The sequence below is a fragment of the Scyliorhinus canicula genome, chromosome 8 (genome assembly GCF_902713615.1).
Source record: "Scyliorhinus canicula chromosome 8, sScyCan1.1, whole genome shotgun sequence".
Classification (NCBI taxonomy): domain Eukaryota; kingdom Metazoa; phylum Chordata; class Chondrichthyes; order Carcharhiniformes; family Scyliorhinidae; genus Scyliorhinus; species Scyliorhinus canicula.
In genome coordinates, this window is record NC_052153.1 from 169,349,009 (window position 1) to 169,368,907 (window position 19,899).

The 19,899-nt window shown below is 43.7% G+C and overlaps 1 protein-coding gene across 1 annotated transcript in view; it reads right to left on the reverse strand.

Annotated features, from left to right (window-relative positions):
- The window catches only part of trappc11 (trafficking protein particle complex 11), a 70,819-nt gene extending 51,774 nt beyond the window's left edge, over positions 1-19,045 (reverse strand). The window contains exons 1-9 of the mRNA XM_038805710.1: positions 18,945-19,045; positions 14,810-15,036; positions 13,761-13,930; positions 9,919-9,989; positions 6,620-6,734; positions 4,226-4,325; positions 2,559-2,632; positions 1,562-1,658; positions 79-212 (exon numbers count right to left, since the gene is read on the reverse strand). Coding sequence (XP_038661638.1) covers positions 79-212; positions 1,562-1,658; positions 2,559-2,632; positions 4,226-4,325; positions 6,620-6,734; positions 9,919-9,989; positions 13,761-13,930; positions 14,810-15,013 — 965 coding nt within the window. The 5' untranslated portion in view covers positions 15,014-15,036; positions 18,945-19,045. The remainder of the gene's footprint in view (positions 1-78; positions 213-1,561; positions 1,659-2,558; positions 2,633-4,225; positions 4,326-6,619; positions 6,735-9,918; positions 9,990-13,760; positions 13,931-14,809; positions 15,037-18,944) is intronic.
- Between the last annotated feature and the right edge of the window lie 854 nt (positions 19,046-19,899).

The following is a 19,899-nucleotide window of genomic DNA, read 5'->3' on the forward strand; positions in this document are numbered from 1 at the left end:
CACACACCACCATCTATGCACATAACATACATGGGACAAGAGAGCGATTACAAGTTTAAAACGTCAGTGGGACCTTACTGTTTAGACATCCAAGCTGTGTGTTCAAATGCCAGTTCTGCACTTCCTATCTTCTTTTTGCACAAATCCACATGCTTACGGAACTGAGCGATGGCATCCAATGGAGCATTGTGTTGGAAGCATAAACGACAAATCTGGGGGAATAGAAGCAGAAAGAAAAATGAAAATTGCATGCCCTGGTCAAGTGTATCCCACCGTATATATGGCATCTACAGCATTTATGAATTGTTTTGTGATCCTAACTTTCATGTCTGTTCTAGGTCAGGTACAGCATTAAAGCTGGATGGCAAATAAACCAATCCTGACTCATGCTCGGAAAAGATGTACCCGAGCTCCCAATTTACTGCTTAAAACACAACACTTGCAAAATCAGATACACGGCCAAAGCTTCATAGGATGGAACTTTGTTGAGCTTATTGGGAAGATAATGGCTGGAATTCTCCTGCCGTTGGGATTCTCTTTTCCCGCTGGCAGCGCATGCCTGCCCAAGGGTTTTCCATTGGCATGAGGTGGCTTCAACAGGAAATCCCATTGACAAGCGGCAGGAAGAGAATCCCGCCGCCAGCGCCCGGTGCTGCAGAAAACACGCGGCTGGGAGACTGGAGAATCCTACCAAATATATTAATGAATCAACCGTATTTTATTCCCAATTCTTCCTAACTTTATATAACATTCTGAATTCTTCTGTTTTCAATAAAACAATTATACTAATTTCCAATTGAACACATTCCTAAGCAGCATCTAGTTCATGATAGAATGCATGCTAGCATCAAATAGCAGACAGACTATAGAATTTGGTACTGCTCTATGCAAGATATAATATGAAAATGAACTGGCAAGCAACAATGGAAATTATGTCGTAGATGCTAGATTTCCAAAACAGACATCTCAAACCGTAAAAAGCCAAAATGTCATTAGATTGCAGATTCTCTGCCTGTTAACTTACAAGAGTGATGTTTTGTTGCTTTTCAAAGCTTTCAAGATTAGTAGGGCTTTCTTTTGAAAAGCAGATAGACAGTTTCAGGACTGCTGTAATACACAAACACTAGTTAGGGCAGTGCAGTGGCAGTGATTAGCATTGCTGCCTCACAGCGCCAGGGACCCTGGTTCAATTCCAGCTTCTGGTGACTGTGTTGGAGTTTGTAAGTTTTCCCTGCATCTACATGGGTTTCCTCCGGGTGCTCTGGTTTCCTCTCACAGTCCAAAAATGTGCATGTTAGGTGGATTGGCCATGCTAAATTGCCTGTAGTGTCTAAAAGGTTGGGTGGGGTTACAGGGTTAGAGTGGGGGGGGTGGGGAATTGGGCCACGTTAGGGTGCTCGTTCAGAGGGTCAGTGTAGACTCGATGGGCAGAATGGCCTCCTTCTGCACTATAGGGATTCTATGATAGTTACTTCTAGCGATTATATTCATCTGTGGTGATGTAGTTAACTCAATAATCAGTTGACAAAATAATACTATAATTAATAAGTTGCGTAATCACCTTATAGTTGATGAATCCAGCCATGGTCTTGATTTCAAGCATGTTGGTCTCATGGGCTCTCAGTTCATGTACAAGGTTATAAGCTGTTCTGTAGTTTCTGAAAATAAAGATCCCCAAGGTGCAGAATGAACATTTAACAAGTATTTTGTTAGAAAGCAGCATTACAAGTGTCAAGTTTTTACATCAGGCGATGCTGACAAAATGCATTAACATTTAATCGTACTAATTCAATTCTGCATTCTTCTGGAAAGAGTGGAGGGAAGATGCAAGTAATTGGTCAGATTGGCAACTGAAAAGGTGGAAAGCTGAAAGCTATTTCCACTTCAAACTCTGCGGATGAAGACATACTATTTACGGAGCAGTGGTGGGAACTTAGTTGCTCCTGTTTATTTTCTCTGCAACAATCCCCACATATTCCAAAACATGAAAATGTTTTAGCTTACGGTGAAGTGATAGAAATGATTGAAAAATGAGAAGAATCTTTCCTCTCCCAGCCAAGTTTTTTTTTGGGTCAGTTGTAATCTAGACCAGGGGTGGGCAAACTTTTCCGTGCAAGGGCCACATTCAGAAATTCACAATTCACAAAGGGCCGCATAGTATATTAAGTAAAATAATTACTTCACCCGGTTATGATTCTGGGCGCCTCATATAGAACATAGAACAGTACAGCACAGAACAGGCCCTTTGGCCCTCGACGTTGTGCCGAGCAATGATCACCCTACTCAAGTCAACGTATCCACCCTATACCAGTAAGTAACCCAACAGCCCCCCCCCCATTAACCTTAAAAAAAAATTTAAAAAAGAAAAAAAAAATTTTAAAAAAAAATTTTTTTTTTTTTTTTTTTTAATGACTTGGTGGGCCGCAGAAATACCTTTGGCGGGCCGCATGCGGCCCGCGGGCCGTAGTTTGCCCACCCCTGATCTAGACAGTTAGAAACCAATTATAATAACAAAGTTGACAAAGATGAAGAACATTAATAATTAACAAAAGCCTTACTTTAATGCATTTTGTGTATCCTGCTTCAATTCACTGAAGAAAGCAGTTTTGAACTGATGTCTCACAAATAAGAGCTGTCAAAACAAAAGACGCAGATTTTAAACTACAAAGAAAGAATCTTGGCATTCCTTAAATCAGATAAGTTTAACATAGACAGATTGTGCTTTGCAACACACTGCAAACTGAACTGCCAGTTGTGAACAGATTCCACAATGGAGAAACTTTTCAGATCCAGATGCTTGCTGTTAATGTATTAATTATTTCCAAAGAGTTTTCATTGGTTATATGAAGTGTAATAATTCCAAAATTACTTTGACATGCAGCTTGCAAATGAACATGTATTACCTAAACAATAAACCCAAATAAATAATTTATTATTGTTCCCCACACTGCCCCATTTCATTATAGATGTAAAATAATATTTTTACAAAGTAAAGCACTGGATCTGGATCTGAAGAAGTTTGCAATCCATTAACTTGCCTCTAATTTACTTAAATTACAATTATCTGAATTCAAGTAGCAAACGTTTACATCACTAGTCTTGAAGACATGCTAGGCCTCTGTGCTTCAGACCCCAGGATGCACACTGAAAACCACCTTGGACATGGGAGATCCCCGAGCAGTAACTGAACCCTTTTATTATAAATAGTCAATTGTTGAAGATTTCCAAAAATCAAATTATGTAATGCAATTAACAAAGCAAAACAACCCTGGACTACTTTCCCAATCATAATTATGGTCGCCACCCCTACCAATTTGCCTCTCAGCATATGTGAATGGATCGCATGCTGCTGCCATAGAAATGGTAATGTCAGCTCACAGCAGAGAGCCAACTCAAACTTAATGGCGACTGGAAGCAACCCTGGCTGTTTAGAGGGAGTAGGGAAAGACTGACAGCTCTTTGGGCGCCAGAGGAATGAGTGGATTTTGGGAAGTGGGGGTGAAAGTAAAGTTAGGTCACAAGGGGGCCTGAACAGGTGAGAAGAGGGAGGGAGACTGGGATGTGGTATGTGTGGGGCCAAGCATTTCCAGCAGAGACAAGTGGACAGCAACATTGGTGAATGGAAACAACTTCAAGAGAGAAGCATGCGGCAAAGGAGCAAGTGAAACCTGGGAACTTTGATGCAGGAAATTAGTGAAAGATTCCAACCACTGGTGGACAAATGGGGATGGTGGTGAGAGACCAAGGATATAAGCTGCAAGAACAAAGGGCAACAGAGAAGAAAGGTTATGCCACTGAGGGCCATTAGGCCACAGGATATTTCATCACAATGGCGATCAAGACAGAGACCAGATCATTTGAAAGGAAATGGGATAAGCACTTGAACAGGAGGAATTTAAAAAGGCTGGGGATGGAATTGGTGCAGACTCACCAAATGTTTTTTTCTTATGTAGTAACTACAATCATTCTGTGAAAATTCTCCATAGTCCAAAGTTAAGTTATTGATGCTGAGCTGTGGTTGGGATTATAACTACAGCTTTATGAAACACTCTCAGGCACCTAGTTCTCTACATTAATAACAGTCACCAGCCTAAACTGGAGGAGGCTAGATAACAGGACACGTCACCCACAGAATAGTTAGTGTAGAAGGCAGCCATTCGGCCCATCATGCCTGCCCCCCCCCCTCCCCCGTCCCTCCTTGCGCAATGCTCTCAACCATATTTACCTGATGAGTTGTTTTGTTCAAGAATTCTTTATGTGATTTAACTCTTCGGATCTCGGTGTAATAATATGTCTGAGCATGCTCATAAAAAGCATTCTCTAACCTACAAGGTGACAAAACAAAAATATACATTTTTAGTATGGAAAAAATGCTACCTGAACTCTAATTGAAATAAAAGTTAAATACTTATTATAATTAAACATCAACATCGCAGCAAGGGAAGCCCCTCAGCAAAGAAGCAGTACATAAAATTGTGACACAAACAAACAGGCGAGAGACTTTAATTTTTTTCAACTCTAGTTCCCTTTGGACTTAGTTTGTCTAGGGTACAGTTTAAGACTATAACAGAGTTAACACAGGTTTAGAAATACCAAACAAGCTGTTTAAATAAAAAAAGAGACAAGTCTGTTAAACTTTCCATTAAAAAAGCATAATTCCCAAATTTTGGTATTCTAAATTAAAGAACCTGTGAGAATATGAACGGAATTGATTTGCTATTATATCTCAGGACAGGTGATAATGACAAAGCCACATTGATAGGATACTTAGCCACTTGAACTGTATTGGCATTCTCCTTAAACCTCTGTTCTACAGATAAAAATACATAGAGGCTACAACATTGAAACAGATGTTCAGCATTTACCATTCATGTCAACAAATAATCCTCATCACATTTACTTACCTTGTTACCATATCCCATCATCCCTCTTTTCCTCCATCCATTGATTCAATCGAAGGTTGAATGTTAATTTTGTTATGCCTCAAGCACGAACCATGAAAATCTATTCCAACCTCAAGAGTCTGTTAAAGCAGCATCTCGATCGAATCCCCACAGTGCAGAAGGGGGCCATTTGGCCCATCGAATCGGCACCCTCCGAAAGAGTATCCTATCAAGGTTCAATTCCCCACCCTATCCCTGTACCCATGGTCAATCCACCTAATCTCTCTATCCTAGTCACCTATTATGCCAATTGTCCCTCAACTACTGCTCTGCTCCATCCTTTCTTATTTACAAACAATAACAAATCAGCTGCTAATGTGTTCTTCTGATTAAAAATTCAAGTTTTATTCATATTGGCATTTCCCACAGTAGGCAGCATCCTAAATAACCTTTAGGGCAACCTCACTAAAAAACACCACCATATCCTTCTGATGTTGCAAGTCCCAATACTGCATACAACATCCTAACTCTTTATATAGGTTTATTATTACCTCTTCACTTTTATATTCAATACCTCTAGATGAAACATAGATGAAACCAAGAATGCTATTAACTTTTTTAAAAAATCAAACGGCTGTGTCAACATTCCAAACAAGGAGGAACTCCAAACAAGTTAAAGTAGCACCGAGCAGCAGTCCAGCATCGCGAGAGGGGCTCCGACCAGGTTAAAAGCACAGAACTACAATAATCTTCATTCAGTTCAGAACATGACTTTTGCTTTTTTGTTCCATTAACATTCAGTAGCGAGCTGCCTAGTAGCCTCTGTGTATTTGCATAGCCAAGCTGCTCTTCACGTGTTGCATACAGTATTGTTAAAACAGAAGACCTGTTAATCCCATGTGGAACATTTGAATCAGACTTGGCCCTAGCAGCACTTTGAACAAATATAACTGTTTATAGGAGGACAATTATTTTAAACTAGCGTACAAAACAAGGGGTGGGATTCTCCCCTACCCGGCGGGGCTGGGGGTCCCGGTGTAGCGGAGTGGCGCCAACCACTCCGGCGTCGGGCCTCCCCAAAGGTGCCGGAGTAGTTGGCACCACACCGACTGGGGCCCAAACCAGCTCCAGCTGCCTTTAACGCCCGCCACCCGGGCTGGCCGAAAGGCCTTCGCCGGTTCGCGCATGCGCCGGTGCGTCATCTGCCGCTGATGTCACCACCGGCGCATGCGCGCTGGGGGAATTCTCTTCCGCCTCCGCCATGGTGGAGGCCGTGGCGGTGGCGGAGGAAAAAGAGTGCCCCCACAGCACTGGCCCACCCGCCGATCGGTGGGCCCCGATCACGGGCCTGGCCACCGTGGGGGCAGCCCCCGGGGTCCGATCACCCCGCGCCCCCCCAGGACCCGCTCGCGCCGCCGATCCCGCCGCCACCAGAGGTGGTTCAAACCACGGCGGCGGGAGAGGCCTCCCAGCGGCGGGACTTCGGCCCATCGCGGGCCGGAGAATCGCCGCGGGGGCTCACCGATCAGCGGGTGGTGTTCCCCGCCCCCGCCAATTTCCGGGTGGCGGAGAATTTCTGCCACGGCGGAGGCGGGATTTTCGGCGGCCCGAGGCGATTTTCCGACCCTGCGGGGGGTCGGAGAGTTTCGCCCAAGGTTACAAGAAAAGCTTTCTAAAAACATATTAAAATTTAGATTATGGCAAGAGTGAACTAGCCAAAAATGTGAAGCACCTACCTGATAATGTAACCTACGAGATGATCAGTGTGTGGTAGCACAAACAAAGACTTTCCTGACAAGTCACAGGCATTGCACAGTGCTGCTGCTCTCTCTGAAGCAATTAAGTCCTCACCTGAGAAGCATTAAATGGAAAAAATATTTAATCTAAATGAGGTGGCGATGAGGTGACAAACTTTTTATAACAGCTCCAACAACACTAATGAAAGCTGACACTGTCCGTGACAAAGAAGTCCACCATCTTAAACATTCACTTCCTCCACCACCGCACAGTGGCAGCAATTGGATTGGATTTGTTTATTGTCACATGTACAGAGGCACAGTGAAAAGTATTTTTCTATGAGCAGCTCAAACAGATCATTTAGTACACAAAAAGAAAAGAAAACACATAATAGGGCAACACAAGGTACACAATGTAAACACCAAAAGCCTTTTCAGTGTGTATGCCATTACAGTCACTCCAGGTTTCTCTTATGTACTTCTTAGAGACTTATTGTTTAGAATCATAGAATTTACAGTGCAGAAGGAGGCCTTTCGGCCCATCGAGTCTGCACCGGCTCTTGGAAAGAGCACCCTACCCAAGGTCAACACCTCCACCCTATCCCCATAACCCAGTAACCCCACCCAACACTAAGGGAAATTTTGGACACTAAGGGCAATTTATCATGGCCAATCCACCTAACCTGCACATCTTTGTGACTGTGGGAGGAAACCAGAGCACCCGGAGGAAACCCACGCACACACGGGGAGGATGTGCAGACTCCGCACAGACAGTGACCCAAGCCGGAATCGAACCTGGGACTCTGGAGCTGTGAAGCGATTGTGCTATCCACAATGCTACCATGCTGCCAGTTTAGTCTAACTGGCCTGCTAACTGCTGGCATGCTACTAAATGTTTATTTTCCTTTCAATCTCAACAATTACATATTCATGCCCGAATGAAAAAAGCATACCATACGTTTGAATCTTGGAGTTTTGGCAGGTCACACTTTTAATAATTTATATTTTTGTAGTTCACCTCACCATGGGGAGGCAGTGGCGTTGTGGTATTGTCACTGGACTAATAAACCAGAGACCCAGAGTAATGCACTGGGGATCCAGGTTCAAATTCCACCACTGCAGATGGTGAGATTTGAACTCAGTAAAAATCTGGAACTGGGCAGCACGGTGGCGCAGTGGGTTAGCCCTGCTGCCTCATGGCGCCGAGGTCCCAGGTTCGATCCCGGCTCTGGGTCACTGTCCGTGTGGAGTTTGCACATTCTCCCTGTGTTTGCGTGGGTTTCACCTCCACAATCCAAAGATGTGCAGGCTAGGTGTATTGGCCACGCTAAATTGCCCCTTAATTGGACAAAATGAATTGGGTACTCTAAATTTATATTGAAAAAAAATCTGGAACTGACCATGAAACCGTTGTCGATTGTTCACTATCGACAACGGTTCCATCTGATTCACTAATGTATTTTAGGGAAGTAAACATACCATCCTTACCTGTTCTGGCCTACATGTGACTCCAGACTCACAGCACTGTGGTTGACTCTTAACTGCCCCCTCAAGAGCAATTAGGGATGGGTAATAAATGCTGGCAGCCTGCGACTCCCACGTCCCATGAACGAATAAAAAAAAAAGCATCTCACTGGCCAGCCAGTTCAAACAGAAGAATTCGCCCACTTAGTTGCAGAAACAGAAACTTTAACCCAGAGACAGTTTGATGTGTTTCTCTTGCTATAGATACTGGCCAACTGCTGAGTGTTTTTCATTTTGTGTTCTGTTATAAAAGTGATCATGTCTAGAGTCCAGTCACCAATAGAATGGAACAACCACTGGGAATAAACTCTTCACGCACCGGATACTAAAGCAAACTAGTAACTCTCCAATCAGTAGAAAAACCTGATCACAAAGCCTGACAGAGAATAATTAAAGATGTATACAGACCATTTTGCCTTCACACCTACTCACGACAGTCTTTACAACTTCTCCTGAACACAATATGTAACAAAATAAACGATGCAGATCAGGTGACTTTGACTGGGAAGACCTTCTGGACCATTGTGGCAGTAAGGCAAAAAAACTGCCTTGTGTTACAGGCAAACAGGGAAGGCCGGCAACAAATTGCAGTGGTAAGAAATCTGGATGCCTCATTGTTTTAACCTAGTATGGACATCTCAATATACGTATGGTTTAATTGTTTGATGATTTAGTGGTCAACGGCAGCTTCCCTCAAACCGGTCAATTTTGATCAGTGATTTATGTCAGGGCAAAAACTAGTAATAGAAACCCCAGCTACTAAGAAATGGCAAGGCAAAATAAAGTAACTAATAAAGTAAGTTAAGATCCCACTTCAGATAACTATTTAGGACCTCCCACAGGGAAACATGTTCTTGCAGAAATCAGGTGAGTCTGGACGGGGTCCGGCTGCAACACGAGTCATGATAAAATATTTTTGCAAAACCTATCACTTGGTCCATGAAGAATGGTTACAGCAAGAGCTAGTACTTCCAAAAGTGAAAACTGATTGTGTTGGAAGGGTGGAATTTAAAGCAAAAAATAAGTGTACACTGAATTTGCATTCCCCCAATTCCTCACCATGAAAACTAGGATATAGTCAGGCTCCATGATTAAAGCTTTGCGCTTTAGATTTCTGAAATGTGTTACAACCATATACTTTCAAACAATTGGGGTTTGTGGGGAGTGGTGGCTTCCTCTTCAGTGTTGTTGAATCGATTTAAAAAGGAAAAAAAATAATTTCAAATGGACCATTTTCACATCTGTACAAGTAGTGATAAAAGTTGGACTTCCTTCAATAAAACAGAAGCACTAGTTTTGTTAGACATCACACAAAAAACAACACAGAAGTTAAGCATCTTTATTTCAAAACAAAACCCTGAACAAAAAATGCAATTACTTCAAAGCAATGTATCCAAAGTCATAAACTTGTCTGATTCGGCTTCTTACAATTAAAGTTTCATTTAAAATATTGAAATCATAGAATAAGTCTTGAGTAAATATTTACTTCAAAGCAATTTTAAATATTTACAACCTACTTTTGGAAACAAAGTTAAAAGAATCGAAAAACAGAAATACTAGAAATGTTCAACAAGTCAATCTGCATCTGCAGCAAAAACAGACAAGTTAACATATTGAATGTGCACACTTCTTTAGAACAGTTCTGAAGAATAGTCTGCCCCCTTAACATTAATTTCTGTTTTCTTTCGATGTCAACAGACTTCTTGATTGCTCCCAGCATTTTTTGATACATTCCCATCCCCCGCCCTTTTCAAAAGACCTTGCAATGAAAGTACCTGGAGGTAAGGGAGTTTTCTTCTGTATCAACACAACAGCAACCTTTGTGTTTCTTCCTTGCAAACTTTGTCTGCAACCACAAAACAATTCATAGAGCAACATGGAAATAAAAATATAAAATAAAGCAATCAAGCAACCTCAGAATTATGCGCACAAGGTAAAGCAAATCTGATTTGGTCCTGCATTTGGTGGACAGGGAACTATTTGAGCAGCTAGTTTTCTGCTTGAAATGAATCAAAACAGGTAACAGACAAGGCAATAACTCGAGTGAGACCATTCCCATTTGGCTCCATATAATCTTGCAAGCTAATCTTCTGAACAAGCAGCTGCAAATTTAGGGTATCTGTGTACCGCAGCCTTTCTGTTAAATCCCTGGCTGGTCACAATTAACTCTGTACTTGAATGCGCCTTACAGTTGGACAAGCGAGGTGCATTCCACAATTCCAAACAAAGCTCTAACCTGCCAGCATTTTGGTATGGAAGCTTAAATCTGGTTTCTGCAAGCGTCAGATACCCCATTTAACTAAAAAAAAGTACTTTAAAAAATGGCACATAAAGAAAAAACACTGATTACACACAATACAAATGTGTAAACACGGGACTTCCGGTGGCGGCCATGGAGGGATAAGTCGCACATTTGATAGCTCCTGCCTGTAACAGACGTTTGGACCTTTTTCCCCTTTTTTCCCCGGATTTTATGGGATAAAGCAGTGAGAGTGAGACAGTAAGGAGAAATCACCCTCCGGTGCATGGAGAAATGGACCAGAAGTGGCCGTGTGAGATGACAAAGTCTGAGAAGATAGATTAGTGGAAGAGATGCTCCAGGAGATACTCGGAGGCCCCGAATGCGGGGCTACTGAGGGAGCGGCGGAGGTTACAGGCGGAGTTTGGGCTTTTGACCACAGGGAAAGCAGTGGAACAGTTGAGGAAGGCAAGAGGGTGGGGGGGCGATCTATGAGTACGGGGAAAAGGCAAGCAGAACGTTGGCGAACCAGCTCAGGAAAAGAGAGGCGGCCAGGGAGCTAGGTAAAGTAAAGAGTAGAGATGGTAATACTGTCCTGGACCCAGCGGGGGTGAACAAGGTGTTTAAGGACCTTTACAGTAAACTATACGAGTCTGAACCCCTGGCTGGGGTGGAGGGGATGAGGCAATTTCTGGATGTTGAGGTTCCCGAGGGTGGAGGAGGGGCTGGAAGCCCCAATTGAGATTGAGGAAGTAATCAAGGGGCTGGAGGGCAGGCAGTCGGCGAGGCCTCAGGGCCTGGCGGCTACCCAGTGGAATTCTATAAGATTTTTTCAGACATATTGAGCCCACTGCTGGTGAGAACATTGAAGGAAGCAAGAGAGAAGGGAATCCTCCCCCTAACAATGTTGCAGGCCTCAATTTCATTTTCATGAAACGGGAGAAGGATCCGGAGCAATGCGTGTCATACAGGGCAATTTCTCTACTGAATGTGGATTCCAAACTGCTTGCTAAGATACTGGCCACAAGGAGAGAGGATCGTGTCCCAGGGGTGATGGGGAAGACCAGATGGGATTTATTAAGGGCAGGCAACTCAAGGCCAATGTTTGAAGGCTTCTAAATGTTATTACGATGCCCTCAGAAGGAGAGGAGGCAGAGGTGGTGGTAGCGACGCATGCGGAGAAGGGTTTTGATCAGGTGGAGTGGAATTACCTGTGGGAGGCGCTGGGAAGGTTTGGGTTTGGTGAGGGCTTTACTGACTGGGTGTGGTTGCTCTATCAGGCACCAGTAGCGAGTGTGCATACGAACCGACTGAAGTCGGGGTATTTTGAACTACATCGAGGGAAGAGGCAAGGGTGCCCCCTCTCCCTGTTACTGTTTGCTCTGGCCATAGAGCCATTGGCCATGGTGTTAAGAGCCTCTAGGAACTGGAAAGGGCTGGTTTGGGTGAGCAACGGGTTTTGCTCTACGCAGATGGCCTGCTCCTGTACATTTCGGACCCGTTGGTTGGGGGAGGTAATGAGAATCTTGGGGGAATTTGGCAATTTTTCAAGGTATAAATTGAACACGGGGATGTTTGCGATCCAGGCAAGAGGGCAGGAGAAGAGACTGGGAGAGCTGCCGCTTAGAATGGTAGGGAAGAGCTCTCAATACCTGGGAATCCAGGTGGCCTGGAATTGGGAGGTACTACACAGGTTAAACCTATCCCAGTTGGTAGAACAAATGGAAGGGGACTTTAAGTGATGGGACATGCTCCCACTATCACTGACGGGGAGGGTACAGACCGTGAAAATGACAGTCCTCCCCAGATTTCTGTTTGTCTTTCAGTGCCTCCCCATATTCATCCACGAGGCCTTTTTCAAGCGGGTGAATAAGATTATTTTGGACTTTGTGTGGGTGAGTAAAACCCCGTGAGTGAAGAAAGTGGTGCTGGAGCGCAGTCGGGGGAGGGTGGGTTGGCACTGCTGAACTTCTGCAATTACTACTGGGCGGCTAATATAGCCATGATTAGGAAGTGGGTAGTGGGGGAGGGATCAGCATGGGAGCAGATGGAGGCGGCATTATGTAAAGGCACCAGTTTGGGAGCAAAGGGAAGATGTTAAAAGTATTACCTCCATGAGGTCCACAGGTTACTGAAATGGGCAACACAGGTAGAAAAGGTAGTCAAGAAGGCATACGGCATGCTTGCCTTCATTGGCTGGGGCACTGAGTATAAGAATTGGCATGTCATGCTGCAGCTGTATAGAACCTTAGTTGGGCCACACTTGGGAGTATAGTGTTCAATTCTGGTCGCCATACTACCAGAAGGATGTGGTAGCTTTAGAGAGGGTGCAGAAGAGATTTACCAGGATGTTGCCTGGTATGGAGGGCATTAGCTATGAGGAGCGGTTAAATAAACTCGGTTTGTTCTCACTGGAACGACGGAGGTTGAGGGGCGACCTGATGGAGGTCTACAAAATTATGAAGGGCATAGACAGAGTGGATCGTCAGAGGCTTTTCCCCAGGGTAGAGGGGTCAATTACTAGGGGGCATAGGTTTAAGGTGCGAGGGGCAAGGTTTAGAGTAGATGTACGAGGCAAGTCTTTTTAACACAGAGTAGTGGGTGCCTGGAACTCGCTGCCGGAGGAGGTGGTGGAAGCAGGGACGATAGTGACATTTAAGGGGCATCTTGATAAATACATGAATAGGATGGGAATAGAGGGATAGATTGTAATATTTTCAAGGAAGTTTTAAATTTCACAACGTGTTACAATAAAGAGCTTGCGAATAAATGGGCAACGTGGTAGCAGTGGCTAGAACTGTGGCTTCACAGCGACAGGGTCCCAGGTTCGATTCCCCGTCTGTGCAGAGTCTGCACGTTCTCCTCGTGTCTGCGTGGGTTTCCTCCATAAAAAGGTTCGGAGGGGTTATTGGGTTACAGGGATAGGATGGAAGTGATAACTTAAGTGGGTCAATGCAGACTCGATAGGCCGAATGGCCTCCTTCTGCACAGTACGTTCTATGTTCTAAGAATACCCTGTATTAACATTAGATTAAGTATGTTAACATATAACACTGCAGGATATCATGGAAAAAGGATTATCTTTGCATGAATTACATATTCAGTTGAATAATACTATTCAACCGTGTTGGTTGATAAAAGCCGATTGAGCTAAATTTCTATGACACTTTGGAACATATTGATTATGGCAATTTGGCAGCACTTGGATACTAAGAAGCAGATGTGCAGCATTGCCTGACCAAGAAATTACAGTTCATAGGTTACAGATTATCTTCAAATTATCCCAAGAAATGTTAAACACCCAGAGAAGTTATTAATGTTGGCGCATTCGTTTATTGATTTTTAAAAAGATTCTCAAAAGAATATTCAATTACAAACCTGACAATTTCTACTCTGGTGGCGCACTCAGACTGTTTCTCCTTCCACTGAGCCTCATCCCAGTCCAGTTCATAGAAGACCACCACCAGTGCAGGAACAAGGTTGAGATGTTTGTTCAGCCAACCAGTTTTGAGGATTCCTTTTGGAATGTACCACTCATAAGAAGTCCTCTGGAAAGAAAAAGAAAAATCAGTAAATAACGAGGAAACAAAACTGTGACAAGAATATTACTTTTTGTTTCATTTTGTAGTCTGCATCGATACATATTCAGAAATTACACATAATTTAGGTTCCATGAATTTGTATATATCGAGGTGCGGTTTAGGAAATAACTAATTTATACAAGTGCAGTGCAACGTGGTATTCAGATTGGGAGATAAAGTGCACCGTAACAGTGCAGTACATCCACTGTGATTGTGATAACGATAAACATCCTCTCCATGTCCAACTTTAATCGATCTGCAAGTTGATGACATCCAGCTCTATCTCACCACCACCTCTGTCAATCCCTCCACTGTTGCAAGCCTATTCAACATTCAGTAATGCATCAGCAGAAATTTCCTCCAATTAAATATTGAGAAGGTGGAAACCCCATTCCAAGCTATTCCCTAGTTACCGTTCACCATTCACAACCTTGGTGTCCAATTTGACCCCAAAACAAGCTTCTAACCACATATTCGTGCCATCTCATATTGGCCAATCTCGGCAACATCTATCAAACGATGGACACCCATCACAGTAAAAGCTTGGCCCTTTGAACATGGACACTATAATCAGGAGTAGGAATTCTCCACTTTCAAGCTTGGGAAAATGGAGTACATTAGGCTTTACAGTAAAACAAACAAAAGTATGTTAAACTTAAATGCACTGTTCCCTTATTTTAATGTCTGAAAAATAAACATTTTCATTATGACTCACTTGTCTTTTATAGTGCACTTTTTCAGCAAATTACGGCATTTGTGGTGTACAGATTTAACCTCACTTCATAATACTCAAACTTCCCATCTTGCAACGTACAAACTAGTACTCTGACTACTAAAGTTGCTTACCTTTTGTCTGCATTTAGGGTATTCATGATCTCCAGCAAGTACTTTAAATGAAATAGGGACTCGGTCAGCCCGTCTGTTAGCACAAAAGGCATCCCAAATAGCTCGATGTATGGCATTATAAGTCACATCAAGGCCCGTGAGGGCTACAAAGGCCATAGGCCGGCAACAAAGCTCCAACGGAAAATCCCATTGCATTGAGCTCATTGTACAGATTAATGATGCATAAGCTGAAATAAAAGACAAAGCAACACACTGTTAGCAGAGTGGAGGCTAGGCAGAGTCACTGATCAGTTCTAATCAGCCATAATGCTTTTTCTACATTGTGAGGGTCTTAAAAATGTACATTTTCAGATTTGATCATTTCTGGATTAGGGCAGCTAAACAGGCAGTTAATGCATTTTATATCCAGGGAAATATACATTTTCTGATATTCATGCCCCATGACTCAGTTGGTGAAGAAAGCATGCAAATGAAAAACACAAGTAATGTCTCTGGTTCTATTCAAGCCATTCCTGAATTCAACAGCTGCGATGGTCAAACGATTAAGGTGCCTTACTTAAAATCTAACCAGGCTTTGATGAGCAGGTTTGGATGCTGCTCGAAGCTTACTTAGTTAAGCATTGAGATGTCAGCATGTATCTGAATCAAAGCCTGAATAATATACCAGTGAAGAGGCACTTTTAACTGGGAGCTCAAGGTTCATCCGCACACTTTCAGGAAGTGAGAAGGAATCTTTCTCGAACTGCAACCTAATTCTGAGCAAATTAGCTGCTCGTGCCACTGAACCTGACAGTTACTCGTAATCAGGGTAGCTTAAAGTATATAATTATCAACTCCCCCCACCTCCCACCTAATTCCCCTTTGCTATGTATGGTTCATTTGTTGCACTATGCAATCCATGCGGCAACACATCTCATCAACAACAGCAACTTATATTTATATAGCACCTTTAACATAACGGGATACCCGAAGGTGTGTCATTTCACAGGAGCATTACAAAACAAAGTATGATACCGAGCCACAAAAGGAGATATTAGGTCAGATAAACAAAAGCTTGGTCAAGGTTTTAAGGAGGGAAGCGAGGTAGAGAGGGGAGATGTGTAGGAAGGGAATTCCTGAGCTAGCGAAGGAATGGCCACAAATGATGAGAGGTAGCATAATTGGTGATGCACAATGCCAGAATTAGAGGAGTGCAGATATCTGAGGGCTGTGGAGATTAAAGAGATAGGGAAGGATAAGACCATGGAGAAATGAAAACAAGGATGAGAGTTTTAAAATTAAGACATTGCTTGAGCCTATGTAGGCTTGTGAGCACAGAGGTGATAGGGGAACAAGACTCGAGTTTTGGTGCAAAGGGGTCACTCCTGATTGCTGTCCAGTGATGCTTGCTGGAAAGATCATGCATTCAGACGTCAGGTGTGAATGCAACAATAATGCTGTTATTTGCTGGCAAGCATAACAACAGTCTTGGAACTCTTCCTTTTTTATATGTTAATTTCCTGTGTCAATACATGGGGATAAAAGTAATGAGATTCCTCCTTTCTTTAACTCCATGGCTGTGTAGACATTTCTCTCTGGCTGTCAGAATCCTCTGCCTTTGATGTTTCTCTCTCTCTCTCTCTCTCTCTCTCTCTCCCCCACCCCCCCCCCCCAACCCCATCTTGTTTTCATATTTGATGCTGCTCCCACATTTTGTCATATGTTTTTTTTTTCTTCGGCGGAGTCCTCAGAAGCCCAGAGGTGGCGTTCAGGTTGCAAGACCGGAAAGCCAATGCTCTAGATATTGGTATTATTGTGATAACCCTTCAGAGGAGTCTAATCGCCACATAGACATTGAGTTATTGGTTGGATATCATCCTTAATGGCATAGGAGAACTTTTTTTTAAATATTTATTTTCAGTGAGAATGGAGTTTATGGGGGACTGAAGAAGACCCCAATTCAACCTGGTGTCAAACCCAATGCTTCCTTGAGGCAGTTCTGTGAAAGATTCAAGAAAAAATGCCTTCCAATAAAAGCCACCAATTGAAACTGAGGGCCAGAGACATGGAGGGAACTGAAAGTATAGCTTTGAATAAATCTCTGAGTTTAAACATTGGATTTAGGAGCAGCATGAGGCTGTTCAGCTCTTCAAGCCATTCAATGGTTGATCATGGTTGATCTGGTTGTGGTTTCAACTCCAGTTTTTTGTCTGTCCCATAACCCTGGACTCCCTTCTCTGTCAAAAATGTAATCCATCCATTTGAATACAATGTCCCAGCTTCCACAGGTTTTTGGGGGGGGGGGGGGGGGGGGGGGGGAGGAGAGAATTTCACAGACTCACAGTCCTCTGAGAAAAGAATTAGCCTCATCTCCATCTTTTAAAAAATGTCTACTTCTTCTGAAACTGTGTCCACTTGTTCTAATTTCCCCTGCTCCTCTTAGTATCTACCTATTAAGTCCCCTCAGGATCTTATATTTTTCAATAAGATAAACTCTCATTCTTCCGAACTCCAATAAGTTTAGGCCCAACCTGCTCACCCTTTCTTCATGATATAAGCCCTTCAAAACAGGAACGGGTTGAGTGAAATTTTCTGAATTGCTTCTAATGACTCTTGAGTCATACAGACTTGAAATGTTAATTCTGTTTCACTCTCAGCAGATTCTGCTAGACCTGCTGAGTTTTTCCAGCATTTCCTGTTTTTATTTCAGATTACTAGCATCCAGAGTATTTTGCTTTATGGAAATATTAGGCCAGCTGACTGATAGGTTTTAAGCAGTGTCTTAGCAGTGTCTTAAAGGAGTAGAGGGGCAGAGCTGAATTCCAGAGGTGGATAGGTTTTAAGCAGTGTCTTAAAGGAGTAGAGGGGCAGAGCTGAATTCCAGAGGTGGAAGCATGAGTTAGGTAGAAGATCAGCCATGATCATACTGAATGGTGGGCCAGGCTCAAAGGGCTAAATGACCTATTCCTGCTTCTATATCTACCATTCTTATAATAATAATCACTTATTGTCACAAGTAGGCTTCAATGAAGTTACTGTGAAAAGTCCCTAGTTGCCACATTCCGGCTGCCTGTTCGGGGAGGCCGGTACGGGAATTGAACCCACGCTGCTGCAGTTCTGCATTGCAAGCCAGCTGTTTAGCCCACTGTTTAGCCCTAACCTGCTTATGACACCAAGGTTGGAAGCAAGCTAGTTCTGGAGTTGGTGGTTAGGTAATAGAGCTTGTGGCAGGGGAAAAAAGACAATGACTTTAGTCTTTCCAACATTTCATCCGTACTTGATATCCGAGCAACAATGCAACAAATCAGACCAGGGAGAAGAGAGAGATGGTGCTGAAGTAGGACTGGTGTAATCAGCATAAATGTAGAATCTGATGAATTTTCTGATGATGTCTCCAAAGACAACATCAAAAAATAAGAGGCGACCAAGGGTAGATTCTTAGTGGACATCTGATGTGAGTATGGAAACAGAAAGAGAAGCCATTTCAGGCAATTCTCTGGCTACAATTTGATAGATATGAAAGGAACAAGGTGAGGGAAGCCTCCATCGATCTTGACACTAGTGGGGAGGCACTAGTAGAAAATGGTGTGGTCAATCATCTGTGTTGAACATTGTAGACAGGTTAAGAACAAGGAGGATGTGTGACTGCAATGAGGGCCACTGCAGATTGGTAGCAGGGTGGGGAATTTACCTGATTGAAGGCATTCAAACATGGAGTTGGAGGCAAGATGTTCCAAGGATTTGAGAGGATAGAGAGTTGGACATGGGTTTCTAATTGGCTGGGGAAGAGGTGATAACAACAGAGTGGACGATGGTGGCCAACATGGGGATCAAGAAGGGAAGTTGGACAGATCGTAGTTTACTGGGAATAAGGAGAAAGTGTTGAGTTAGGACGGGCTTTAGAGGAAGATGCTGATCAGAGGCATTACCAGAGTTCCTACTGTTCAGTAAAGTCGCCATAGTCCCAGATGACCACAGCTTTCCCCTTTGAAGGGGTGAGCTGACTGCTGCCGATTTAACCTAAGGATCACCACACCTCAGGCAAGGAGCAAGTGTCACGACCTGGGTAGGCAGCAGTCTAACTCCCCCGCCCCACCGGAACAGTCACTAAGGCCCAACCCAGCCCACAGCCCACCCTACAGCCCGGACACTTTACCTGGACGGACCAAGTTACCGCTTCTCACTTCCCCCGGGCTGGAACTGCGGCCCCTTCAAAACACTGCGTCGTGACGCAATACGCACGAGGGTTCCGCTTTGATTGACGGCAGAACAATCCAATCACGGAGTAGTCCTCCGCGACCGCCCTTCGGCCCATTGGTCCAATCAGCAGCCAGAGGGCCGATCTCTGGCGCTCTGTGCGCGCGCGCGTGCCGGGGATCAGGCGGCTCAAAATCTTGTGACGTCGCAAATCATGAAAATCAGCCGCTGACAATCCTCTCTCTTCTTCGCCATCTGGCGGTGGGAGGCCATCGGCAGCGCAGTGTCAGGAAAGACGGATGAAGCTGTGGATGGCGCCATTGTGCAAGAAGGCCTTTTTCGTGGCTCAGCATTTTCTTCTGTCTCAAACAGAATGTGTAGTAGCAAGAAATTGTGGTTGACGTGATCAAGATGTGTTGAGAAGCCAAGAGACTTTTCATGAGTGAAGAGTCCTAATGAATTGTCAGAGTTTGTTGTTCCCTTATATAAAATGTAAAGGGATTAAAAATTCGAACACACGTCCGAGAACCTTTCCCATCATCGTTTGCCGTTTGTGTGAGACTATTCAACTTTTTTAAGTTCTTACATGGGATATAGACACTTTACCTTGAACTGAGTGGCTTGCTGGGCGATTCAGAGGGCAGTTGAGTCAACCACCTTGCTGTGGGTCTGGAGTCACATGTAGGCCTGACCTTGCAAGGATGGCAGATTTCATTTCCTCAAGGACATTGGTGAACCTGATGCATTTTTGCAATGATTGAAGATGGTTTTATACATTCCAGATTTGTCAATTGAATTTAATTCTATCCGCTGCTATGGTGGGATTTGAATCCATGTACCTAGGGCAGGGGTGGGCAAACTACGGCCCGCGGGCCGCATGCGGCCCGCCAAAGGTATTTCTGCGGCCCACCAAG